The sequence below is a fragment of the Melanotaenia boesemani genome, chromosome 8 (assembly GCF_017639745.1).
Source record: "Melanotaenia boesemani isolate fMelBoe1 chromosome 8, fMelBoe1.pri, whole genome shotgun sequence".
NCBI lineage: Eukaryota > Metazoa > Chordata > Actinopteri > Atheriniformes > Melanotaeniidae > Melanotaenia > Melanotaenia boesemani.
The window spans coordinates 2,560,120-2,587,271 of record NC_055689.1 but is presented as its reverse complement, the minus strand read 5'-3'; the positions used below and the strand labels follow the sequence as shown (position 1 = coordinate 2,587,271).

General features: G+C 43.6%; 2 protein-coding genes across 6 annotated transcripts in view; both read left to right on the top strand.

Moving 5' to 3' along the window:
• The window catches only part of fam110b (family with sequence similarity 110 member B), a 38,818-nt gene extending 24,191 nt beyond the window's left edge, over nucleotides 1-14,627 (top strand). For all 4 annotated transcript variants that reach the window (XM_041992708.1, XM_041992709.1, XM_041992710.1 and 1 more), the window contains 3 exons: nucleotides 500-999; nucleotides 5,537-5,943; nucleotides 13,094-14,627. In XM_041992708.1, the coding sequence (XP_041848642.1) occupies nucleotides 877-999; nucleotides 5,537-5,943; nucleotides 13,094-13,997 (1,434 nt within the window). In that variant the 5' untranslated portion in view covers nucleotides 500-876 and the 3' untranslated portion in view covers nucleotides 13,998-14,627. The remainder of the gene's footprint in view (nucleotides 1-499; nucleotides 1,000-5,536; nucleotides 5,944-13,093) is intronic.
• Nucleotides 14,628-19,073: 4,446 nt separating this feature from the next.
• On the top strand, nucleotides 19,074-24,792 carry atg10 (ATG10 autophagy related 10 homolog (S. cerevisiae)). Of its 2 annotated transcripts, XR_006011398.1 has the most exons (8): nucleotides 19,074-19,196; nucleotides 21,653-21,759; nucleotides 21,833-21,952; nucleotides 22,027-22,171; nucleotides 23,148-23,245; nucleotides 23,317-23,414; nucleotides 23,650-24,069; nucleotides 24,183-24,792. XR_006011398.1 is itself a non-coding variant. In XM_041993611.1 (7 exons), the coding sequence occupies exons 1-7, from the start codon at nucleotides 19,133-19,135 to the stop codon at nucleotides 23,777-23,779; spliced, it is 762 nt and encodes a 253-aa protein (XP_041849545.1). In that variant the 5' UTR covers nucleotides 19,074-19,132; the 3' UTR covers nucleotides 23,780-24,792. The 2 variants fall into 2 exon arrangements, 1 of the variants encoding a protein (XP_041849545.1); XM_041993611.1 differs by having other exon boundaries at nucleotides 23,650-24,792.
• Nucleotides 24,793-27,152: the final 2,360 nt, after the last annotated feature.

Below are 27,152 nucleotides of genomic sequence, written 5' to 3'. Positions count from 1 at the left end.
TAACTGAGTTGTTAAGCCCGTTTCCTGAAGTAAACACTTCTGTCCAGCTCTTTGTGTGGACCTTGCGTATTTACATCATGTTGCTAACTGTTATTGATCAGTGATCAGGAAGTTTGATTTGCTGCTACATGTAGATGCAGAAACCTTAATCTAAAGAACTTTTTGTTTGTGGATTTATTTACAGTATTGCTGCTGAGCTCTGTTGCCCTGCTCAGTAACCAGGCTGGTTGGATGTACCAGTACCAGTTCATTTAGTGACCGGTGTAGCTGCTGAAGCTGTCCTCAGATTATATGGTGTGTTTGGAATCTGTCTCTCCTGCAGCCATGTTGTGTTTCCTGGCTATTCTTGCCATAGTTGCTATGTGTGTGATGTCACAGCCTAACTCTAACCTCATTGGCTTTCTCTCTCTCTCTCTCTCTCTCTCTCGCACGCTCTCTCTCTCGCTCGCTCTCTCTCTCGCTCGCTCTCTCTCTCGCTCGCTCTCTCTCTTTGTTCCAGATCCGGGGAGGTGAGCTGACGGTGGAGCTGTACTGAGTGTAGAGGGGCGGTGGGGCTTCTTTTTCCCCAACATCCTCTACTGTAGCTTTGGTGGCACTGTGGTTCTGGCCAGAACTGGTCAGAACTCTGCTCTACAGACCGGCAGAATCCAGTCAGCCCCACCAGGACCCCCATGCCCCCTCCCCAGCCAATGCAGAGTTATATATAACAGCAGCAGATGATGGTGATGAGGAGGGTCTGCAGCTTCATCTCCTTTTAGACTGCTGCATCTACAACTTGGGTCTTCATGCTTTGGGGGTCCTCTGGTGCCCCCGCCCTCTGTCGCCCCCTCTACACCCGCTGCCACCACGGCCGGCCACCCCAGTCGCGTTGTTGCCATGCCAACAGAGACATTGACCCCAGCCCTGCCAGATAGCAAGGCCACCGGCCCTGCAACACCCTTCAGTTCAAGTGTACCCCTCCGCATCCTCAACAAGGGCCCTGACTACTTTAGGAGACAGGTACTGTGGACCACCTTCCCCAAATACAGTGGTTGAAAAAAGCTTTTGGACACCCCATGCATTTGTGAAGTATTTAAGAATCACTCTTAGGTCTTCAAGTGCAGCCAAAATACTAAAGAAATCCATTAAAAACTTCAAAATATTTCATGATAGTATTTGAGATTATGTAAAATATTAATGGTGTCTGAAAATGTTTTTTCCACCTCTATACTACATAGTACTACAGAACACTACAGAGTACTACAGAACACCACAGAGTACTACAGAACACTACAGAGTACTACATGATTCAGACAGATATGGATTCAGATGAGTTATTGTTTATAATTCTACTTTAGTTACATGTTTTCATCAGTTAGATTAAAAGTACTGCTGGGCATCAATTAAATAATTTAACCACATTATGTACAAAATTCAGTAATGATTCAAAAGTAGTATGGTGCACATCTCTATATTAAAAGTACTGCTATATGAAGAAAGGTTCAGAAACTTCTCCTGGAGATAACAACGTCCTGTAACTAGTTTTCTCGAGATGGTGAGATGGTCACTAAGTTTGTTTTATTCGCATATCCACACCAGGATAGTCAGGGGAACTCTGTTCAGTTGGAATTACCACTGACCAAGAAGAAAAAAAAAATACTGGCTCGTTGGTCAGAACTGAAAACGGTTCATTCACCACAAGTAACTTTGGTGTTCAGGAGACCCCAGTTTTCAATCGAGTCGAGTTTGCTTCTTTGGTCCGCACCAGAATGTGAATGGGCACTCACACTGCTCCACATGAACCGTGCTATCAGTGGAAGTGGACCAGAGTTAGTTTAAAGCAGAGCAAATACATATTAAAAAAAAGCAAGACGAAAACTTGAAGTGTGTGTACAGGCAAGGTTTCCATTTTCCCAGGTTTCCAGTTTTCCAGGGTAAAATGATGTTCAGCTCAGAATGTAAGAGAAAATGGTGCCGGAAACACTTCTGAAGCGTTCCAGGTAAACGTCTTCAGACAAGGGGAAAGCTGAAAGGATTAGCCCACAGAGAAGCTGCACCAGTTCATCATTCTGGTCAGTCAATCTTTACCTGACAAGGGAAATTCTGGAAAAGTCTGCTAGCTAAAATCCTGCATGACAGTGTGACTCACATGACATTACAAAAGAGTTGCGTAAACCTGTGGAGCATTTTAAAAGTTAGCAGTGCTTTCGCTAATGCACTTAAACTTGTGGAGCAACACAGTCCCGTTTGTAGGATCTTCAAATTGAACTAAACGTAGGTAATCAGCTCCGTGAAGGCGTTCCAGCCAGATTGATCAGCAGCTTCTATGATCAGAAGTCCCCTTCAGCAGAAACAAGTCCTCTGAGCCGATCCTGCAGACCACCATCTGTCTGCTATGCTGTCAGACAATCCAGTGTCCCCAGGTCATTAACAAACATCCTGCTTCCCTTTCAGCACATTCTCATGGACCTTAAATTTTTAGAAAGCTAAATTATAACTACCTTTGTTTTTATTAAGTTTTTAAAGCAGCAACAGACATTGTTTTCATATAAATAATTTTGAATTGGATTAATGTTGTTTATCAGTTGCTCTCTAATAAGAAGTGATGTGTGGTTTATTAAGCCTGATGAAAACCTTACACAATTACAACAATAATCAACATAATCACAATAATGTTCACATAAACTGATTTGGTATCAGAAAATATTGATATCGGCAGATATCAGAACCCCAAAATGCACATTAGTGCATCTGTATTTAAAATCATTAATCGCTGTCGTCCAGTAAAGTCATTTTTGATGAGCTACCCACAGGACCGCCAGTAATATTTTCTCAGACTGTTCGTCGCCTGTTCTGGACCTTTTAACATCAGCTTTACCCTTAAAATGTTTCATTTGGGTTCACAAACTATAAAATAAAATAGCTGGATGACCATTTTTATGTGACCATGTCTTGTTGTTGACCAAACTTTTAAGTGCCTGCTTTATAAAATGGTTAAAAAAAAAAAAAGGTGTGTTTTTATAGCACTTTACATCATACATCACATTCATCCATTCACACACACATTCACACACTGATGGCGGAAGCTGCCATGCAAGGCGCTCAACCACGACCCATCAGGAGCAATTAGGGGTTTGGTGTCTTGCTCAGGGACACCTCGACATGAACTCGACTTGGCCGAGGATCGAACCGGCAACCCTTGGGTTACAAGACGTCCGCTCTGCCCACTGAGCCACGCCGAACAAAAGAAGTACATTTTCCTCCAACAACAGTAAAGACATAAAAAGTGTCTTATTATGTTTTTTACATGTTCGTTGATCCAGTTACTGTAACTGTTTAGTTATGTGTCAACCGCTGGTGATAGTTATTGACTTGTTCTCGCACTTTGTTCAGTTTATTACTGTTTTGGGTCATTAATGGACAAAAAAGTCATCTCCCATAAACTGCTACAAAAATTTTAAAGATTAATTTCTTTCCTCTTCTGTTGTTCTGTTCTGTTCTGTTCTATCAGTCAATTTAAGTCCTAATGAAAAATACCAAATATGCAATTATTCAGTTTATTTAAACCCTTTTTGTTCTTATTTAATGTCATGTTGTCATTGTTTATAAGGAACAAGAAAAAGAACAAAAAAAATAATACAAAGCAATAAAAAAGTGAGTTATTTTTCATGAAATAGACTTGGGTGGCTGGGATTTTATTTAAAGATCAGTAGAAAATAAAAAATGAGTATGAAGAATATGCTATAGAAGCAGTGTTGGGAAGTTACGCTAAAAAACAATTAGGTACTAGTTACTCATTACTTCTGTAAATTTTAATTAAATTACTTTATTCATTACTGCATTTGAACAGTAACGTCACTACTTATTACTTTACCATTTCTTAATTCACCGTGTGCTTGTTCAGGCGGGTCGGCTGCTTGTTTAGGCGGGTCGGCTACTTGTTCAGGCGGGTCGGCTGCTTGTTTAGGCGGGTCGGCTACTTGTTCAGGTGGGTCGGCTGCTGAAGGACTCCTTCCACTGACCGTCGAGCAGGATCTTTCACCACAAGTTTGGACTGAAACTGGACTGAACTGAAAGTAATGTGAATATCGCCACTGACCAAAAGCCTGTATCTCTGTCTCCAGCTTCATTTTTCTTTCTCTTTAGTTGGCACAAACTATAACTTCGTTATCCAAAAAAGTAATATCGTTACTCCCAACACTGTATAGAAACATAAATTTAAATAAGGATGTGCAAAATCAAATGTAAGAAAAACAATGTCCGAACCAAAATATAATTTAAAAAGTAAAATAAAATGGCAAGTGGATAAAAGAAGCAGGTAAAGCCTGTTGTCCATAGCCCTGTTTCCACCAGTGGGTGCGGGTCGAGACGCATTTTTTTGTGTTTCCACATGCAAAAACTGGGAATGGTACCCTAATATCCGAGCTGACCCGTCCTACTTTGTTGGGACCCTTCCGTTGGGGTACCAATCTAACTGACCTGACTCAAAAGGGTGGAGTTTGACACACTGCAATCTGTTGATTTTCAGATTGTGGTGGAAAGGATGGTCAGGGTTATTCATGATGGAAACCAGTTTGTTCAACTACCTCCTCTCCACCACAGTTACTAAATCGTCCAGGTTGCACCCGACGATGGAGCCAGATAAAAGATCTCCAACATGTTGCTGCAGACATTGAAGGATCTGACCCGTCTTCAAAAGTAGAGCCTGCTCATCCCCTTCTTGTACACAGCGTCTGTGTTGGATTTCTAGTCCAGTCTGTGGTCGATGGTCTCTCTGAGGTACTTCTAGGTCTCAACAGTCTCCACCTTCTGCCTCATGATCTTCAGCAGAGTTAGAGGTCTCTTCTTCCTTTTACCACCTCTCTGATCTTGGTGACATTCAGATGCAGGTGATTCCTGCTGGTCCACTCTACAAACCCTTCCACCAGCACTCTGTCCTCCTCCTCCCCTCCTTCTCCTAGACACCCAACAACAGCTGAGTCTTCAGAGACTTTCTGAAGGTGGCAGGACTCAGTGTTGTACTGAAAATCAGTGGTGCATAAGGTGAAGAGGAAAGGAGGCAGCACAGTCCCCTGAGGAGCACCACATCAGACAAGACGCTGACCAGACGGACAAACTGTGGCCTGTCTGTCAGGTAGTCAGTAATCCAGCAGCTTCTTACCCAGCAGCAGTGGCTGGATGGTGTTAAAGGCAGTGCTGCCACCACGGTCTTAGGTTGGTCTTAGACAGGAACCAAGCAGGACGTCTTCCAGAGCTGGAACTCTCTCCTGACTCACTCAGATTGAATAAGTGCTGCAAGATCAGAGACAGCTGTGTGGCGCAGGTCTTCAGGATCCTGGGGCAGATCCCAACCGGACCTGCAGCCTTGCTCTGGTGTAGTTTCTTCATGTCTCTTAACCTGCCCTGTCGTCATTGTCATGCAGGGGAAGATAAGGGAGTTGTTATATATGTCTTTGTGTGTGTGTGTGTAAAGACCGGAGAGAGAGAGAGAGAGGGACTAAACAACAAATATTGCTGTGCCGGTGCCTAATAATCCTTTTTTTTCTCTACATCTTAGGTGGACCCCAACCCCAAACGTCTCAGTGCTGTAGAGAGACTAGAAGCTGATAAGGCCAAGTATGTCAAGAGCCAGGAAGTAATCAACGCCAAGCAGGAGCCCATCAAACCACCCATCCTGGCCAAGCCTGCTGTCGGCCATGCTCTGCTGTCCAAGAGAGGCTCTGGGTCTGCTGGAGGGGGGGGTGGAGGCGGGATCCCATTCAAAGCGTCCAATAACAATGCCAAGTCCGACACGTGTCCAACCAGCAGCGGCAAGCGAGAGAACCTGAACCTGGAGATCCTGAAAAATCTGCTCAACTCGTCCTCGTCCTCAGGAGCCGCATCTGAGGGACTGGCAAGCGGAGCCAAGAGCGCTGTGCTGATGAGGTCGTCGGGGGGGATGCCCCGGAGCTGGACCCCCTCTGGGTAAACTAACATCAGACATACATCTGATTTATGAAAAGCAGGCTGTTTTTCTGGTTGATTTTTTTTTTATTTTTTTTTTTTATACTTTTTATTTATAACATTTTAAATGTATAAACAGACACAAAAACAAATAGAGGCCATGGGATGGCAATCAGACAAAACAAGCATATTTCAAAACGTATACAGTATTTCACATGTAGTCAAACAAGGTTAATACTGTCACAGTCAACAAAGTCCAACCATTTTCTCCAGCGCCTTTTTCCCAGCTCCTCCTGGAGCCTCAGAGTAAAGGTCATACGTTCCATCAGTTTAATGCTTTCTACAATTGAGATGAACAGGTTAATTGTTGGGGGATCTTTGCGTAACCAGCATTTTGTTATTGCTTTCTTGGCTGATGCCAGCAGAATCTTTAGGAGATAGGTGTCATCCGGATTCAGCTCATTTGGGACACATCCGAGATACAGCAATGTGAATGAGCAACTGATGTTAAACCCCAACGTTTTTGATATTATTTTTCCCACCTTCAACCAAAAGGGCCGAATAAGCGGGCAGGACCAAAATATGTGATCATGGGCTGCCATGGGCTCCCCACAGTTTCTCCAGCACCGGGGAGGGACAGCACTGAACTTAGATTTCTGTTTAGGTGTTATGAAGAAACGAATTAAGTTCTTCCAGCAAAAGTCCCGCCAGGCTCCGGAGTTTGTCGAAGAGAGCTGTATTTCCCAGGCCCTTGTCCACGTGTCCTCTGTAATTACAGTATTTATATCATCTTCCCATTTTTTCTTTATGTAAGTTGTGGAGTCCTTCTTTAATGTAATCAAACTGCGGTAGAGTTTACTGATTAGAGCTTTAAGACTTGCCAAATTATAAGCTCCAAAGAAGATGCTGATAACTGGTGAGGTTTCTCCGAGGTCATAACCCTTAATAATTTTTTTTCCAACATAGTCACGGAGCTGCAAATATCTGAAAAAATCCTGTTTCTCCAGGTCATACACCCTACATCAGGGATCACCAACTCCGGACCTCTTGAGCCAGTGTCCTGCAGGTTTTCACTGCATCCCTGCTGCAACACACCTGGTTCAAATTAAATAGTCAATAGTCAAGGTCTACACCAGCCTCTTAACGACCCATTATTTGAGTCAGGTGTGCTGCAGTATGGAGATATTGAAAACCTGCAGGACACTGGCTCAAGAGGTCCGGAGTTGGTGATCCCTGCCCTACATAGTGTGTCAAATGACATAAGTTTATTTTTTTCAAAAACCATACATACAGCAGTAAGACCATGTGATATCCACTGTCTAAATCTAACATCCTGAGAGGCGGAGAGGAAATCAGGGTCATATGCTGGCCATCTAAGAAGTCTTGTTTCTTCCTGAAGTTGCAATCGTATAACCTCCTCCTTCCAAATTTTTAATGTCAGATTCACCCACTGGCTGGTTGTGAAGAAGTTTTCCCCTTTGAGGAAAATGTTACCCAGTCTAGACTGGAGTGGAACATCTCAGAGAGCCATTTCAATGGTCTTCCATTTTGCATAGTAGGGTGGGTTACACCAACAAACCAGCGGCCCCAGCTGAGCAGTTACATAGTAGTCTCGTAAAGAGGGTAGAGCCAGGCCCCCTCTCTCCCCCGGCAACTGCAAAGTACAGAATTTAACTCTTGGTCTCTTCTTAAGCCAAATAAATCTAGAGATGTGTTTATTCCATTCCCTGAACCGTTTGTCAGGGATAGGTACTGGCAAAGACAGGAAAAGATACAACAGTTTGGGGGAGAACGTTCATCTTAATCGTCCGTATTCTGTCGCCAAAATCAAGAGGGAGCAGGCTCCAGTTACTGAGGTCACTGATTATTTCTTAATTAATATGGTTATAGTTTTTATCATATAGTTGTGACAGATCTTTAGGCAGATATACTCCTAGTATGTATTTTGAATACCAATTGAACTTATACTTAGACATTAATTCCTGTTCCGGATGAAAATCAAACGTCATGACCTGTGTTTTATAAACGTTAAGGACATATCCTGAGTAAGTGCCATACGTGTCCAACATCTCCATCAGCACCGGCAGACCTGAGTCAGGATCCGTCAGCGTAACCAAGACATCATCTGCATATAAGCACACTTTATATTCTTCCCTGCCAATTTGAATACCCTTTAGTGCAGTCTCCTGGCGAATTGCTTGGGCTAGAGGCTCTATAAACAAATTAAAATGGTATGGGCTTGCAGGGCACCCCTGCCTACAGCCACGTTGTAAAGTTATAGGGTTAGAGAGGCTTCCATTTATTTTTATTCTAGCAGTAGGGGACGTGTAAAACGCCTGAATACATTTTATAAAGTCATTGCAAAATCCAAACCTTTTCATTACTAAATAAAGAAAATCCCACCGAACTGAGTCAAACACTTTTTCAGTGTCTACAATCAAGTTAATTTTTCTTTGGTTAATCTGTTCAATTATGTGTAGGGCCCTCCTTATATTATCCTGGGTCCGTCTATTTTTTAAGAAGCCTGTTTGGTCTTCATCAATTAGCGAAGGCATCACAGCATCCATTCTCCGGACTAGTATAGCAGTGTATAATTTATAATCAATATTTAAGACACTTATTGGTCTATATGCTTTGCAGTCCGATTTATCTTTTCCCTCCTTAGGTATCACCGATATAAAGGCCTCTTTCCAAGAAGGAGGTACTGGTCCCCCTTTCAAAATATAATTAAAACTGATTTCTAACAAGGGTACCAGACCTTCTCTCATTGCTCTATACCATTCGGGGGGAAACCCGTCAGTACCAGGCGATTTGTTAGATCTAAGAACAGAAATAGCCCCATTTATTTCCTCACGTGTTATTACTGATGTTAGCCTATTATTCGTCACCCTGCCAAGTGAAGGGGGGTCCAAGGAACCCAAAAAGGTTTTTATCACATTCTCATCAATCCGTTCAGACTGACTGTACAAAGATTTATAATATTTTTCAAATGAGTTTTGGATCTTATCTAAATCGGTTTCAGTTTTATTAGTTTCAGGGTCCCTAATTTTATAGATTGTATTTTCAGCTTGTTGTTTTCTGAGCCTCCACGCTAAAAGTTTAGAGGCTTTGGGTCCTACCTCATAGTATCTCTGTTTCATAAAGCGTATATTTCTCTCCACTTCTTCCCCTAATATCCGATCTATTTCCTGTCTAATTTGTCTAATTTGATGGGTTATAGTGGGACTTTTGTCTGTCAAATGTGATTCTTCTAAAACTTTCAATCTTTCCTGTAGCCGTGAGAATTCTATAGTCTTTTTCTTTTTAAGCATAGCTGACCTCGCAATTATTTTCCCTCTAAGGACAGCCTTAGCTGCGTCCCACACAATACTGGGATTTGTCTCCCCGTTATTATTGTCCTTTAGATACATGTTCAAATCTGAGGTCATTGCCTTTATAAATGTGGCATCATTCAGCATACCAGAATTTAGTCTCCACAGTGTTTTCCTCTGTCTGGCCTCCAGGTGGATATGTAAATAAATTCCAGAGTGGTCAGAAAAATCTCTCTGACCAAGTCTACAGTGCTTTATCTTATTTAAGTCCCTATTATACATAAAACAGTAGCCTATCCTGGAGTGGACAGAATGACGTGCAGAGTAAAATGTAAAACCAGGAGCTGATCCATGTATAGACCGCCAGACATCAGCGAGTCCTAAGTCTGATAACATTCTTTTTACACGTTTCTCTGTAGAAGTGCACTTTCTGCTGGTGTTAGTTGTGTCCGATTTAATATTTAAGAGTAGATTGAAGTCTCCTGCACAAATAAGAACCGTAAGTTTCTATGGTAATCAGCTCAAACACCTTCTTGAAAAAACTTATATTACTCCCAGCGGGTGCATAGACATTTAACAATGTTACATCCTTTTGATCTATTCTACCCTTTACTAGAATGAATCTGCCTTCCTTATCACTTATTTCAGATATGAGTTCAAATTTGATTTTATTAGAAATTAGGATAGCCACTCCTCGTTTTTTACCACTTTGGTGAGATGAAAAATAGGTGTTCCTAAAGCCCATCCTCTTCAGTTTCACATGTTCTGGGTTAGAGAGATGAGTTTCCTGCCAATAGGCTATATCTACCTTCTCTTTCTCCATTTTTGCGACAAGTTTCCTCCTTTTTATAGGGTTGTTTAACCCATTAACGTTTAGTGACAGTATATTATAGAATTTATAAGACATGACTTAACATGCGAACATAATTTACCATCCCAGACCTCAAAACAATAACATCAGAACATGAACTACTAAACCACACAACACTAAACAAGGCTTCCACAAGGAAGGATACAAAATTGTCCTTCGGTAGTGAGGGGACTAGCCACAAGGTGGGGCCCCTCGCCAAAACGAGCATCGGGAGATAAGAAAAAAAGAAAAAGTAAAATAGAAGAAAAACTTTAGTAAGCACGTCTGAAAGTTATTTGGTGACCCTCTTTCATGTCTATAGGCACCAGCCCCTTAGTAGAATATGAATTAGGACAGGGCTACATAGTCATTGCTTGTATGAGTATCTAAACCGAGAAAATCTAAGCAATGTGGAAATATCTAACTGTAACCTGGGTATATTCTCCCGTAAAATCCTCATTTATTTACCGGTGTGTTTTCCTGCTCCCTCCGGAACTCTTTCAGTTTCTCCCGAACATGCTTCTGGAAATTCCCGCGGCGTGTCGGCTGTATCTCCCAGGGTAGAAGTCGCGTCAGTGCTTCCTCCGTTATCTGGGCGGATTTGGTTGCCGTGGCGAGTTTTTCCACAGCTATACCTCCGCGGCCTGACTTGCGTTGTTGTACAGTACGCTGCCAGATGCATAAAAGACCCGCATTTTGCTGAGTGGCGTCTGAAAGCGAATTCCTTTCTCCTTCAGGACCCTTTTAATGGGGATGTATTCCTTTCTCCTTTTCTGCACTTCCAATGCATAATCATGGTCAAAATACACCGGCTTGTTTTGGATGCGCAGGCCTGCTCCTTTTTTCCAAGCGGCGCGAAGGACCTCTTCTTTAACGGAGAACAGGAGAAAGCGGACTATTATTGAGCGTGGTGAGGCAGTCGCCAGTGGTTTTGGTCCTAAGGCGCGGTGGGCACGTTCAATACCAAGGTCGCAGTCCGGGCCGATGTCAGTGCCTAATTCACACTTGATAAGGTTTTCAATGAAAGCCGTCACTGAGGTGCCCTCAGATTCTTCGGGCACGCCATAAATTCGAATATTATTTCGTCTAGCTCGGCCTTCTAAATCGGACACTTTGTCCTGTAGTGCCCTCTGGTTCTGCAGTAATTGGACAAGCGTGTCCTTGACACCGATGTCCCATCTTTCTGTATCGGCCACATTGTCCTCGACACGTTGTATACGGTCTACCACCTCTTCCACCTGATTGGTAGCGTCTCGGAGTTTTTCATTAATTTCTGTAGTGAATTCGTCCATCTGTCTCTTTATATCCTCCTGAAATCCAGAGCGAAACTCCTGCAAGTCACTTCTAAATTCAGCTTGTAGCGTTGCCATCCCAGCTGTTATAGTCTCGTTCACAACCTCGCGGATCAAGTCCAGGCTTACCATGCGGTCGCCATGTTGTGCAGATGGTGATTCGTTAGCCAGGATTTCTTTTTCCATTTCATGGTCCGGATTATGTTGTAGCCCGTAGCCTCCTTTCTTGGTTTTGTCCCCACTCATTGCTGCACCAAAATATATCAATTTTATCCAAATACGAAACTCGAGTCTGGGGAAATACAAGGCTAGCGCCGGAGATCAGTTTTTATGCAACCATGCCGTGTAGCGTGCCACCGGAAACCCCCTTTTCTGGTTGATTTGATGAAGAGTTAGCCAAACCCTGCTCTGGTTTAAAGGAGCTCCCTACATGTTCAGCATGGTCCCTAATAAATACAATTAAAAAACAAAAGAAAAGAAAAACAAAAATACGGCGGTTGTCACAGATTCAGCTCTTCTGGCTCCCAAATGGTTCTTCATTTGTTATCACTCAGACCTTCTCATTTAGTATCTATGATGGTTTGTATGTTTTTTATTAAAAGCCTTATTTTTGTAAATTTTTATTTAAAGTTACAATTCCTATTTAAAGTTTTAATCAAAACTTTAAATGAACAACTGAACACAGAACCACAACAAATGAAACAAAAATTGGCCAACAGCTCCCCATCCTCCCCATCTTTGTCTTCCTAGACGCCCCATCCCCCTTTCTTCCTTTAAATAATAGTAAGATGCCAGTCTTTCCTCGTATGTGATTGGCCATATGGTATGCCGATCAAAATAAAGCCCCACCCGTTTTGAAGAGTTGTCTCTTCCCGCCCGCAGTCAGGTCGTCTTGTTCACCAAAGAGAATCGGTTCTCAGAGTCAGCTCATTCATGAATGACACATCACTGCTGTGCTGCTCAACACTGCCCCCTCATGGTTTCTGTTAGTACTGCTCTGTTTACTGCATCTGGCCATGTATCTGCAAGCTCTCTGAAAATGGGCTGAAATGTGCACATAAAGGATGCAGAAGGACAAAAGACTGTTTTATATACATATTTAACATGGAGCATAAATGAGGCTTTACAGAACAGTAAGAGGACCAGCAGTTTAGTTCTGGTGGACCAGGTGTTTGAGCCCCGTTTGCACCAAGGGGTCTGGCTCACTACCTGATGGGTTGGTTTGGTAAGCCCTGATGTCTATTGTGTTTCCACGGCAACTGTACCCTTACCTGGTAGGTGGAATATAAGCTGGAGGAGGATGGTCCAAGCTCGTCCAACGAGGTCCCCCAAAGAGCACAGGGGTCCCTGATGCTTTGGCTGTTCAGAGTCGGGTGATTTAAATGTGTCCACACAGAGACGAGTTGAGGTGTTTTATCATTTGGATGTTTCATTCACATGGAACCAGTGTTTTGGGATAAAATATAAATTTGAGATAAAATATCAATTTTTAAATTAATATAAAATATAAAAAATGGTTCTGGTTCTGCAGGTTTTAGATGTTTCCTGCTCCAGCACACCTGATCTAGTTCTGTTCATCTGAACCAGGTGAGGGAAACTTCAGTAGCTGAAGACCAGAGCTAGAGAACCTGGTTCTAGGGTAACGATCCGGTTCCAGTCAGAGTTGAAGTGGTAGTCCAGGATTTCGTCTTATGTTTGTCTTTCTGTCCCTCCTCCAGGATGCCGTTGACCTACCGCTCTACGATGACACTCAATGAGCAGCCGGCAGACTCGGCCCCCAGCCCAAGCACCTCACACTCCCTTAGATCCTTCTCCCACTCTCTGAAGGTGCCCCCAGCCAGCGGTGGGGGGCGTCGCAGTCCCCTACAGGGAAGGAACCTGAACCTCAGCAGACGGGTCCAGGAGGAGCGGGGATGCGAGCGGGGAGTTTTGGACCGGTCTCACTCCCCCCTCCCCCCGCTGCTCACCTCCCACTCGTCTTCCGACCTCCTGCGGCTGTGCAACGGCAAACCGCTCCGCACCGCTCGCTCCAGCAGCTCCTCCGCTCCTCCCCTCCCTCCCAAACCCAATCCTGCCTCTCTTCCCCCTCCTGCCCTTTCCCTGTCACTGCCTCCCCCCCGTCCCACTCTTTCCCCCCGTGACAACGCCACCCCTCAGTCATTACCGTGTGACCTGGAGGACCCCCCCACCATGTCAGCTGACTCCAACGTAGAGCCAGAGCTGGGCCCGGCTGTGGCTCGGCGCTCCTCTCTGCACAGATCTAAATCGGACCTGTCGGACCGCTACGCCCGAGCGGGCGCCGACGTGGAGCGCTTTTTTAATTACTGTGGCCTGGACCCCGAGGAGCTGGAGGCCGTGGGGCCAGAGAACTTTGCGCGGGCCAACTCGGACATCGTCAGCCTGAACTTCCGGTCGGCCTCCATGATCTCCTCCGACTGCGACCACTCACGCCGATCTTCCAATGATGGAGTATCAGAGGGCGACGAGGGCGAAGACGAGGAGGAGGAGGCAGGGGAGCGCGTGCCCTACGGCATCTCAGCCGTGGAGCGCAACGCCAGGGTCATCAAATGGCTGTACAGCATCAAACAGGCGAGGGAGACACAGAAGGTCTCCCACGTTTAGGCCTGTCACATGATGGACAATCTGAATCCACGGGAGGTGCATCATGTGACCACAACGATCACTTGATCATCGAGGGACAGAGGAGAACCGGGCTGGGATCCTCTGAGTTCAGAACCATAAAAACTTAGAGAGGTGTACATAAAGTCTGCAGAGCAATGCAGCATCCATGGACCCAAAAGGAGATCAGGCTCATCAGATGTCTGACTTCTTTCTGTCTTCATGCAGGAAATGCTGATCAGAGGCTCCTCAGAGCTGATTCAAAGCTTTTGTTTTACCATGGCAACCGATCTGGTCTTCATCAGGGCCAGGGTCTGCTGGACTCACACACCTGTCTCACTCCCAGGTACAAGCTGAGTGGCAGCGACAACATCACAATTAAATAAAAATAAAAACAAAATCATACAAATAAATAAATGAAAAAATAAATCATTTTTGGTGAAGTGCTGTATTTTATCAAAAAAAATTGATAAATTTGAATAAATCATTTTTTTCATTAATTTTACTTTTACCCCCTTTTTTTTCCTTTTTTTCCTTGTTTTTAATATTTATAAATTAACACCCCCCCCCCCCTTTTTTTTAAATAATGGTTAAGTAAAGCAAGAAAAAATGGGTCAAGTGCTGTATATCATAAATATCATAAATTGATTGATTAAAATAAAATGATTTTTTTTTCCTTTCATTTATTGACCCCCTCCCTTTTTTTTCTTTTTTCATTTTTTTTTATTAATTTATTTCCTCTTTTTTTTATATTCCAATGTTTTTCTGTAAGGAGATAACAAATAAATTATTAAATAAATAGTTAGCTAAATAAAAAATAAATTAATGAATTTATTTATTCTCTTTTAGAAATTCTTTTAATTTATTTAATGAACCGCCCACGTCTTTGTTGATTTATTTTTATTATTATTTCATTCTGATGGGACTTCCTGTCTGTAAACCAGTGCATGGCTGTGAGGTTTAGCGTGTGAGCCCCTTACAGACTTACGACTGGGGAAGACCACGTCGGTCGGCTGGTGAAAAATGAAGGTTTAAATCATTATGAACCAACTCTGAGTGTATGTGAGCATCTTTGTAGACCACTCGCAAGAAGTTCCGCAGGAAGATAAAAAGACATTTCCATGATGTGTCGCCTGGTTTCAGTCCTCCAATCATCACCCACCTGATCAGACCTGCTGCTCTGCTCCTGTTTCCTCGGTAACAGATGAGCTGGATAATTAAAACGATATCCTCATCCAGGATAGCAACCTGGTGCCGGGAGACGTGGATGTAATCATTTCTACCCCCATTTATTTTTGTTTGTTTGTTTTTAAAGTGACCTGTCCAGCAAAAGATAAATGTATGTTTTATTTTTTCATACAGTAACAGGGTCACCTGGGTTCTGCTGGACCTCGGTGTGTTCAGAAAGCAGCCACAGGAGCGTGGTGGGGTTTAATACTGGCCACAGAGCTGTCTCTGTTCGCTGTTTCTAGATGAGACGAAATGTCTGCACGCAAACCAGCGACTACAGCAGCAACCAGAGTCCTGCTGGGCCCGCTTACGACCACATCCAGTTGCACAGGAAGAGGGTCATACATGTCTGCTGAGGTTCAGAATATTATTGTTTGATCACTTTATAAGTTAGTGTTGTTTGAGGATGAACGTGAGAAGCTGTTGGTTTGGTATATGATTTTACCTCCACGTGCATATCCGTGTTCTCTCACTCTGTGAACCAGTAAAGGCGGTGAAATCTGCAGCTTCTGTGGAGATGATGAACAGTGGGTGGACTTAGAAGTGGCTGTGCTATGTATACCTCCTCACTTCTCCTCTCATGCTAACAGCATCTGTAAAAAAAAAGATCTACATTAAAAAGCAGACAGATGAGTGCAGTCTTGTGTCTTTTTCATGCGTAGCCGAGAACAACAAACCATCTTCACACACAAACACAGCAGTCCAGAAACATTCTGTATCAGATGTTCCAGAGGAGCTGAAGGTGAAATTTCAACCATTCAACACTGAGTCCAGACTTCTGGAGGAGGAAGAAACGAAGTGGAGCTACAGCGACTGATATTCAGCTGGTTTTTCCTAAAACAAGCAACATGAGTTGAAACTGAAACATTTTATAATTTTATGGAAAATCCAGGGTGATGTTCAGCACGGTGTAAAAAGTAGTTCCACGGTGATGTTCGGCACGGTGTAAAAAGTAGTTCCAGGGTGATGTTCAGCACGGTGTAAAAAGTAGTTCCACGGTGATGTTCAGCACGGTGTAAAAAGTAGTTCCAGGGTGATGTTCGGCACGGTGGAAAAAGTAGTTCCAGGGTGATGTTCGGCACGGTGTAAAAAGTAGTTCCAGGGTGGTGTTCGGCACGGTGTAAAAAGTAGTTACAGGGTGATGTTCGGCCCGGTGTAAAAAGTAGTTCCACGGTGATGTTCGGCACGGTGTAAAAAGTAGTTCCAGGGTGATGTTCAGCACGGTGTAAAAAGTAGTTCCAGGGTGGTGTTCGGCACGGTGTAAAAAGTAGTTCCACGGTGATGTTCGGCACGGTGTAAAAAGTAGTTCCAGGGTGATGTTCAGCACGGTGTAAAAAGTAGTTCCAGGGTGATGTTCGGCACGGTGGAAAAAGTAGTTCCAGGGTGGTGTTCAGCACGGTGTAAAAAGTAGTTACAGGGTGATGTTCGGCCCGGTGTAAAAAGTAGTTCCAGGGTGATGTTCGGCACGGTGTAAAAAGTAGTTCCAGGGTGATGTTCGGCACGGTGTAAAAAGTAGTTCCAGGGTGATGTTCGGCACGGTGTAAAAAGTAGTTCCAGGGTGATGTTCGGCCCGGTGTAAAAAGTAGTTCCAGGGTGGTGTTCGGCACGGTGTAAAAAGTAGTTACAGGGTGATGTTCGGCCCGGTGTAAAAAGTAGTTCCAGGGTGATGTTCGGCACGGTGTAAAAAGTAGTTCCAGGGTGATGTTCGGCACGGTGGAAAAAGTAGTTCCAGGGTGATGTTCGGCCCGGTGTAAAAAGTAGTTCCAGGGTGATGTTCGGCACGGTGGAAAAAGTAGTTCCAGGGTGATGTGCGGCCCGGTGTAAAAAGTAGTTCCAGGGTGATGTTCGGCCCGGTGTAAAAAGTAGTTCCAGGGTGATGTTCGGCACGGTGTAAAAAGTAGTTCCAGGGTGATGTTCGGCCCGGTGTAAAAAGTAGTTCCAGGGTGATGTTCGGCACGGTGTAAAAAGTAGTTCCAGGGTGATGTTCGGCACGGTGGAAAAAGTAGTTCCAGGGTGATGTTCGGCACGGTGTAAAAAGTAGTTCCAGGGTGATGTTCGGCACGGTGTAAAAAGTAGTTCCAGGGTGGTGTTCGGCACGGTGTAAAAAGTAGTTCCAGGGTGATGTTCAGCATGGTGTAGCATCTCTTCTTCTAACATGTCTGGAAACGTCTGGGAAGGGAGGAGACTAGTTGCTGGAGTTTTAGGAGAGGAATGTTGTCCCATTCTGGTCTGATGCAGGATTCTAGCTGCTCTACAGTCCTGGACCTTGGTTGCTGGATTCCTGCTTCCATGATGCTCCAGATGTTGTGTATTGGTGAAAGGTCTGGACTGCAGGCAGGCCAGTTCAGCAGCCGGACTCTTCTCCTGTGAAGCCATGCTGCTGTGATGGATGCAGGATGTGGTTCAGCATCGTCTTGCTGAAATCTGCAAGGTCTTCCCTGAAAGAGACGTTGTCTGGATGGGAGCAGATGTTGCTCTAAAACCTCCATGTACTTTTCAGCATTGATGGAGCTTCACAGATGTGGAAGCTGCCCACGCCATAGACACTAATGCAGCCCCATCCCATCAGAGATGCAGCTTTTCACCTGTCCACTGATAACAAGCTGGATGATCCCTCTCCTCTTTAGTCTGCAGGACACGCCGTCCATGCTTTCCACAAACTAGTCCACATCTTCTTTCATCTGACCACAGAACAGTTTTCCACAGAGAAGACATCCACTTTATAAATAACCCTAACTTGCTCAGTTTTATAGCGATTTCTTTTTTGGGTTTGTTTGTTATAGATGCCAGAGATGTAGCTATGACAATGCATACTTATAATACTTGTGAATAATGATAATGAATAATTATAGTCAAAGATTCTAGAGCAGAGCTTTAACCATGGACTTTCATATGAATACACACACACACACAATGTAGTTATGTTCAATCAATATTTAGGCTACTAAAACTAAGGCTACAGAATGACATGATCATATATATATATATATATATATATATATATATATATATATATATATATATATATAATCAACAGCAACAGTTTTCAGCTGTTCTAACATGATTGCACAAGGCTTTTCAAATGATCAATTAGCCTTTTAACATGATAAACGTGGATTAGCTAACAGAATGGAACACAGGAGTGATGGTTGCTGAAAATGGGTCTCTGTATACCTATGTAGATATTCCACTTAAAACAGCTGTTTCCAGCAATAACAGTCAGTCACCACATTAAGAATATCTAGGCTGTATTTCTGGTTAATTTCATGTTATATTAATTGAAGAAAATGCAGCTTTTTATAAAAAAAATCACAACATGTCTAAGTGACCCCAAACTTTTGAGCGGTTGTGTGTATATTATTTCTTACATGTTTAGTTTAAACATATAATAATTTATTTTATTATATTAGTAATATTTAAATGATAATACATTATAATACATAATTCTCTCGGATTTAGTACTCTGTGCCTTGTTTTCCCCAGGACAGCATCTCCTACCATCTTATCCCGAACATAGTTAATATGTTGTCTCCAGCAGATTCTGTGGTCCACTGTCAATTTAATTTCATTCATTCTTTTAGAGTTTACATTAACAATGATTCATTTTACTTCTGTATTTATCTTAAAATTTGGTTTAATCAAATTTTAACAAAATTTATTTATATCAAACTACTTGTTTTTAGTTAATTTAGTTTCTTTGTGATCACCTCCAAAATGTGCCGCAATATATTTTCCTTCTGTTTCACCGTTATCAGGAAAAGAAAAGAAAAGAAAAGAAAAGAAAAGAAAAGAAAAGAAAAGAAAAGAAAAAAGAAAAATGGAATGGGGTCGTTCAGGCTGACAGCGCATGCGCACGGTCTTGGTCACGTGGTGTAGGAAACCCGGAAGAAAAACATGGCCGTCTGTTCATGCTGATCAACGAATTTCAGAACCCACCGGGAACATTTAATCTTCCACAACTTCACACAGCAGGTAGGATGGGAACCGGAAGCAATGTTAGTCACGTTAATAATAATAACCAAAACAATATACGTCACAGTGACGTAATCACGAGGCCACACACTCTGCGGTTGTATCAACGCTGAAGTTTGTCACGTCCTACGCCATTTAAACCGGGGTGGCCAACGTCGGTCCTCGAGAGCCACAATCCTGCAGGTTTTCCATGCATCCCTGTACTGACACACCTGACTTAAACTAATGAGTCATTGTGCAGTTTCTTATAGGCTGTTGGATCCATTTAATTTGAGTCAGGTGTGCTGGTGCAGGGATGCATGGAAAACCTGTAGGAATGTGGCTCGTGAGGACCGACTTTGGCCACCCCTGATTTAAACGAACTGGGCCCTGAACGTAGGTCTACATGAGCACTGTTCTGTTTGGACTTCAGAACTAAACCGTACTGGTGTCTTTCCAGGAGAAAGAGGACAACTGAACTGATGACGCATGAAAACCTGCAGGTCCAGAATCATAAAAGTCTGTATGGATACAGGTGTTCTGATTAAACCCAGAATGAGTCCGGTTCTGAAAGAAATGGAACAAACAGCATCCACAACACCTGAGGGCAGGCCCAGTTTGTCAGTTCTGGACTGAACTAATGGTCTAGTTTCTGTTTCTTAGCCATTTCGCTTCTCAGCAGCCTTAGACCAGGTCCATCTCAGAACCGTTCCCGGTCAGACCTGGACCGGATCCTCCTCCACACCTTAAATCGGAACATGTGGTCATTGTCCACTGAAGTCCTCGTGTCTCCATGTCATTTTTTTAATGGAGCTTTCTGATCACAAACAAACAAAACAGTTTTTTTTAATTAACTGACACGATTCTTCATCACAACAGAGACCTTCTTCATCCTCAGTCCTTCACTCATCAGAACCTTTTATATGTTTTGTATCAGACGTTAATATTTCATCTGCATTCCAGAGAAATATCTTCATGTCAGCTGACTTACCTTTTCACCACCATGTGTCACCATTAAATCAAATCAAATCCAACTTTATTTATAAAGCACTTTTCATGCTGAAGGCAACACAAAGTGCTTTAGAAAAAAAAGCAATTCTTGCATATTAAAAACAATTAAAAAAAAAACAGTAATTAAAATCTTCTCTCTGGGTGTCTTCATTTATCTCTGATGATAAAGGAAACTGATCTGCTCTGAGTCAGGATCAGTATTTGGCTCAAATGTCTCAGTTCCTTTATTCTCAGAGCAACCTGGCACTATAAAACTAAAACGATAAATAAGTGAACGTATTAGTCTATGGGGCAATCAGTAAATAATAAATGAATGAAAAATCTGTCGCAAAGAAAGACAAACAAAGAGATTGAGGATTTATTAGTCATTTATGGTTCTATGGATTAAAATTAGCCTGTTATTTACACCCAGCAGCCACTTTATTATTATTTATTCTGTCGGCTGCATCCATGATGAGAATCTCCCGTTCCACCACATCCCCACATCCCAAAGCTGCTCTACTGGACTGAGATCTGCCCCCCACTTACACCAGCATCAGCCTGAAGCGTTGACCCAAGGCAGGATGGATCCATGTTTTAGAAGAGTGGACAGTGAGTGGGTGTTAGGCTTTTAGCCATAAGTTTTTTAGTTAAAACTAAAATGAAAATGAATAATAAAAATAAAAAAACGGCATCGTTATCTGCTTTACTAATAGAAAACAAAAAAAGAACTGCTTAAACAAGGAAGAAAGCTGAAAGGAACAAATGTTTATGTAAACGAACACCTCCCAAGAAAACATGCAGACATCCCAAGACAGGCACCACTAATGAGAAAACAAACATCCAGTCAGGACTTCAGGTTGCAGGGTATACATAAAACTGAATGGGACTCCAGAGCAGGCAGAAATCCTAGTCATCAGAGAGATGACAGAACTGGAAAAATACCAGTGAGGACCTTCCCCCGCGAAGTCCTAAATGTATATTGGTGTCTAGGTTGTGATTAAAATCTAGTGGGGCAGGCAGTTGCAGGGGTCCACCGGGGGATCCCGCAGTGGGGACCCCCCAGCCCTATGTGTGGTGTGTATGATGTGGGGTGGTTACCGGTCGGTTCTAACGTCCACTGAAGTGTCCTTTGAGTAATTTCAGAGGTTTAAGTGATTCAGCAACCTGTGTTGTTGCTATGGGAAATTCTTGTTGACTAGGTAGGCTGTCCCATTTCACAAACGTTAAGCAGACTTCGAAGTGTGTAGACTACGGAGGACACTCTGTAGCCTACGTTTACTCAAGTATGAGACACCCAGTACCCAGTATGAGGCATTGATTTTATTTATTTTATGGTTTTTATTGCAGGACTTTGACTTCTGTTTTAGTTGTATTTTGTTGTTTTATGTCATGTTTTTAGATTTAATTTATTAGTGATGTACAGTTGTTTGTTTGAGCTGTGGTTGTGGGAAAGTGCTTTATAAATAAAGTTGTTATGGTTTCAGAGATGAGCTGTAGTTTCCTGGATGAGGAGCGTTTCCGCTGGTGCTGCCGGCTCCTCCTGCAGCAGTCGGAGCAGCTCAGAGATGGATGGAGCTGGGAGGCGGTCCAGGTGAGGAGGGGGGTCCTGTCACAGCCTGAAGACATGCTCATAGCTTCATGCTGCTATCTTCATCTGGCTTCAGGGGTCAGAGGAAGGCTTCCTGAGGAAGACCATGGTCAGGTCAGTTCCTGCTGACTGGATGGCTCCTCAGAGAGGTTCCCGTCTCTTCAGTCTGGAAACACAGGAACAGGAGACGGAGCAGGTAAAAGTCAGATTCCATCGGATGCAGACAGATATGAGAAAGCTGCTGAACTCCTCGTCTCTCCTCCTCCACAGCCCGGCAGCCTCAGAGAGGATGAAGAAGATGAAGATGTCTGCACGGTAAAGGATGGCAGCAGCCTGCAGCTCCAGTACGAGTACCACATCCTGTACTCCTGCAGCTACGCTGTCCCTGTTCTGTACTTCAGAGCCTCCACACTGGGTCAGTCACATGATCACGTGCACGCTCTCATGACCACATGCATACACTCACCTTTGTGTTGGTCCTGGTGTAGTGAACAGTTTGGTAACCAGAGGCAGCATGAAACCAGGGTGGCTGAATGTGTGGAACCACTCATTCAGAGGTTGGGATCAGGAGGGTGGTTCTGTTCTGGTTCTTGTTCTACCACGAAAACAAAATCTGGTGTCAACCACCAAAAGTCCATTTAAGTGTTGGAAATGTTTGAAATGAGTTTTTAGAAGCTGCGAAACACCTGGAGCAGCCCACCCCACCACCACACTGCTCCTGCCTGGACTCCAGAACACAAGTGATACAAATCAGGACCACATCCAGGTCTCCTCTGATGACTGGTTCTCCTTGTAAATGGTCTGTATTTATAGCGCTTTACTGTACTTGGAATGATATTCAAAGCGCTTTACATGATACATCCCATTCTCACACATTCACACACTGATGCGGGAAGCTGCCATGCAAGGCGTTCAACCACGACCCATCAGGAGCAATTAGGGGTTCGGTGTCTTGCTCAGGGACACCTCGACATGAACTCGACTTGGCCGAGTATCGAACCGGCAACCCTTAGGCCTTGCTGAGCCACGCCTTCACCAAACGCCTACTCCTTCATCTGTCTCTTTTCAACATGATAAAACCAGTTCCTGGTTCAGACCATGGTTCTTTCTTACAGTGAAACCCCTACAGATGGTCTGAACCCAGCAGACCTTCTGCTGCTCCACCAGCCAGATGGGTCACGTGACCCTCCATGGAGCTCCTTCTTCCGCCTGACTTGTGTTTCTGCAGCAGTTGGTTAACTCAGAAGGACAGTCCTGCCCTCCTGGACCTCCGTGTTCCTCTCAGGAACGTCCTCTGGTCCTGAGATCTCTGCTAAATAACCTGTTCATGTCACTGTTCACATTCCAGTATTTTAGCTTTAGAGCTGGTTTTAATTTTTCTCTTTTGTCAGAGGGAAGGAGTCTGACGTTGGAGGAGGTGTGGAGCTCCATCCATCCAAGCTTCAGGGTTCATCTCCAGAGCTGTCCTCTGAACGCAGTCAGTCAGCAGGTAAGCAGGGCTGTGCTCATCATCACCATCTTTGTCCGAAACTCCTCTCAGATCTGGTCTCTGTGTGTCAGGAGCATCCTCTGCTGGGTCAGCCCTTCTTCTTCCTCCACCCCTGCAGAACTGAGGAGTTCATGAGACCCGTGGTGGAGGCAGCTCAAAACCACAGCAGGTATCAATGGATGTTTATCTACATGTAGAAAAGCAGTAATGTGGTTTTAAAGGATCTCCGCTGTAGAAAATATAGACTAACATTCATCCTGTCTCACTGGACTGAGGAGGATACACTTACAAAGATGTGTGTGTGTGTGTGTGTGTGTGTGTGTGTGTGTGTGTGTGTGTGTGTGTGTGTGTGTGTGTGTGTGTGTGTGTGTGTGTGTGGTGTGCGTGCGTGCGTGCGTGTAAAGGCCAGTGAATTACGTGCTGTCGTGGCTCAGTGCGGTGGGTCCTGTGGTGGGTCTGGATCTTCCTCTGCAGTACTCCACCCAGCTCCATCCTGCAGCTTCACCCAGCAGCAGCAGCATGGAGGCGGACTGAAGACACAGCTGTGGTTCTTCATCTCATGGAAAGTCTTCTTGGTGTTTGGTGGTACAATAGAACAATGTAAAGCCAGAGAAGATTCTGGAACATCTGAATTGTTTTACCTCCATGATGAGAGTGAATCTGTTTGTAAATGTTGGGATGTCCTACATGAGGCTCTGGTACCTGAAGTGTCCTCAGACTCTCGGGAGCAGAAGCCAGAGGATGGTTTGCGCACTCCTGTTCTTCAGCATGAGAGTCCATGTGATGTCTTCTGATGTAACCCAGTCTCTAGAAGACTTTTCAGGGTATTTAATCTTTTTTTTTTCTCAATAACATGATAATTCCACTTCCCTTCTAGCCTTCCTCACCCTCTTTCTGAACCTCCACTGACACACTTACTATGTGTTACTTACTATAGTTCCTTACTATGACTTCACTCTGAGCTTCCAGAAGAGACTGGTGGAGTTATTGGACCATCCCTGCTGTCTCCCTGAACTGGAAGTGTCCCTGGATCTCTCTCAGTTCGACCCCTTTCTGAAGAAACCTCATCTGAAAGCCAGTTTGTCTGTGAATTACTGACCCGTCTCCAAGCTCAAGTTCTCATCCAGGATTTCAGACATGAAGTGTTAGAAACTGAAGAATAATTAAACAATTTTCAGTGTTGCCAATGATCTTCTGGAGGACTTGATACTGTTGGTCATGATGATTGATCTGACTTGTGGGCAGGGGTTAAATTTGTCCTGCATCATGTGACCTCAAGCAATAAACCTTTATCATGGTTTTTGTTCTAAATAATTGAAATAATATTTTTTAAGAATTAAGACAATGAAACTTATTTGTAGTTCTTTTTTGTCTGCTGTAACATACCAGATACCAAGAACACAAGTATATCAAAGACCAGATTGTATAACTAATTTATCTTTTCTTATTTTTGTTTACTTGTCAAAAGTAAGGTTGAGTTTTAGGATGAGTAGTTAACTTTTTGTGGGCATTTTATTTTAATAGTTTGTAATAAATTTCTTATTGGACATTTGTCCTGCTTTTGTCCTCCTTGGCAATACGAAGTGTGCTCTCACCTGGTCACTTCACATGCCATTGCAAAAGTTTATCTAGTCAAACATAACCCTAACATCCATCCATAGCCCCCACCATTACAGTTTGATCAGCTTTTCTTTGTTTATCGTTCAGGTGAGGAGGAAACTTGCAGTTCATGGTTCATACCAGCACATATTTAGCCAAAATTGTGTTTGGACACGCTAGAAAATATAGGCAACATTTATCAGTCTCATGTCAACCAGATCCATGTCACCAGTGCTGGGCGAAGGTAAAGTGGAGTCCATATGCAAACCTTAACTGTGGTGCAACAAAAACAAAATATGTAGGAAAAAAAATGCACGCTATGGTTTTTTTTTTTTTTTTTTGGTTGGTTAGTTGGTTGGATCTGCCAAGAAGCCTTAGCAGTGTTGCCTTTTATGGCAACAAAAACAAGCTGACACTCCCTCTCAGTAGACTTACTGAGGAGTTCATGGTTTCCAGAGCAATGGCTGTCTCCAGTACAGGGGAATCCAAGGACCCAAAAGTCTCTCAAGCTGCCATTAAGGTGAGAAGTTGTGGAGAAAGTGGAGTGGACAGGAGGCTGTGGACCAGGCAGAATCATGGCTGCGTCACAGAGAGCTTGTGGGATTGGTGGGACCGTGTAGGACTGGGAAGTATTTCATCAGCCCACTGCAGCAACCTGGAGGGCAGGGAAAGGTGGGACCTAGTCCAAAGGAAGTGAGAACTGGGGTTAAGGAGCAGCATGCAAGCCAGATGTTGGGACTGAAGCAACAGGGTGCATGGACCAGATGGAAAGAAGCCATGGAAAGGAAGATCTCATGGCCTGAGCTGTGGAGAGCTGAACCCCACTACATTAAATTCCTGATCCAGTCTGTCTATGATGTCCTGCCCAGCCCATCGAATCTCTTCTGTTGTTGACCATTGACCAGAGCAAGCGGTTACAACCACCAAGGCATCAAATCCTATTCATAAGCGAAGGTGTGCGCCCACCTCCCCAACCAAAAGTCCAGCCAGGCCTCCTGGGAACAGCAAATGAGTGGCAGCTGGGGGTGGACCCGGGATGCAGCTGAGATTTCCTGAAAACATTTTGGAGGCTAGTCTGCTGGAGCTAACAGTGCCTTGGGAGGAGAAAATGGAGAAAGCTAGTAAGAGGAAGCAGGAGAAGATTGAGAGCTGTTGGAGAAAATGGGCGTGGCTGGCACGGTGCTTGCCCATTAAAGTCGGGGGTAGGGACTTTGCAGGAAAGTCACTCTGCAGGGCCTACAGTCTCCTGGGCATCACGAGCCCGCAAGAGAAGAGCCATCAGTTCAGCTGTCGAAGCTGTGGAGACAGCCACATGACGGCTCTGGATCGAGAGGGACAAACAGTTGGCAAATGGTTCTAGGGCACAAGTCAGAAAGTGATCTCTCCAGGTCAGGTCACCTGGGTAAGAGGGTCTGAAGTTGAAAGACCTGCAAATCCCCATGACGCCAGGAACTATCACTGATGATGTGCCCAGAGATTGAATCACAGGATTTATGTTACTAACCATGGAACAAAATCAGGCTCCTAAAAGAAAACAAATTTAAAAGCTCAAGTCAGACTTACAAACACAAAATCTTAATATATGTATATATATATATAGATAGATAGATAGATTTTGTGTTTGTAAGTCTGAAATGCTCCTTTTACATGAAAACAGTTATTATAAATTGGACTAATGTGGATTATATAGTTGGTGCTAAATAAATAAACTGAAAAATGTTTTTACATTTTAAATTTCTTTACTGTTTTTTTTTATTCTTGCCTCAGATGTTTTATTTTTCTTTTTTTCTTTTTGCCTGTGATATTAAAACGTGGATTTTAAAAGGTTTTATAGATGCACCTCCTTACATGTGTTTTAAGAGTGACATAAGAAATATGAGTAACGTTGTCGGTGAGGCTGACCATGTAGAAACCTGGGCTATGCAGCTCTGATCTTTAAACCCTGCATAAAACATTTGGAAACTGCTTGATGTTTCTCATTTGCTGAAGGGAACCCGCTCACTGGATGAACACTCGTTTTGTGTCTGTATGAAGGACGGAGCTGCGCATGCTTTGTTGATAAAAGACGGGGAAGATGGTTTCAGGGTGGCCACTGATGCAGCTGGAATTAAACGTTCTTTTTTATTCAGTTTTCCACCACAGATTTCATTTCAGATGTTCCAGGTTTCCACTTAGAATCTTGTGTCATAATCATAAAAACATGTCAGCGATGGCATACAGACAGCGAGGCGTCTGTCAGCCTGTATTGACTGAAACTCTGGGTATGGCCCCTCTGGGACTTTGTGACACAGCAACGGCACTTAGGATA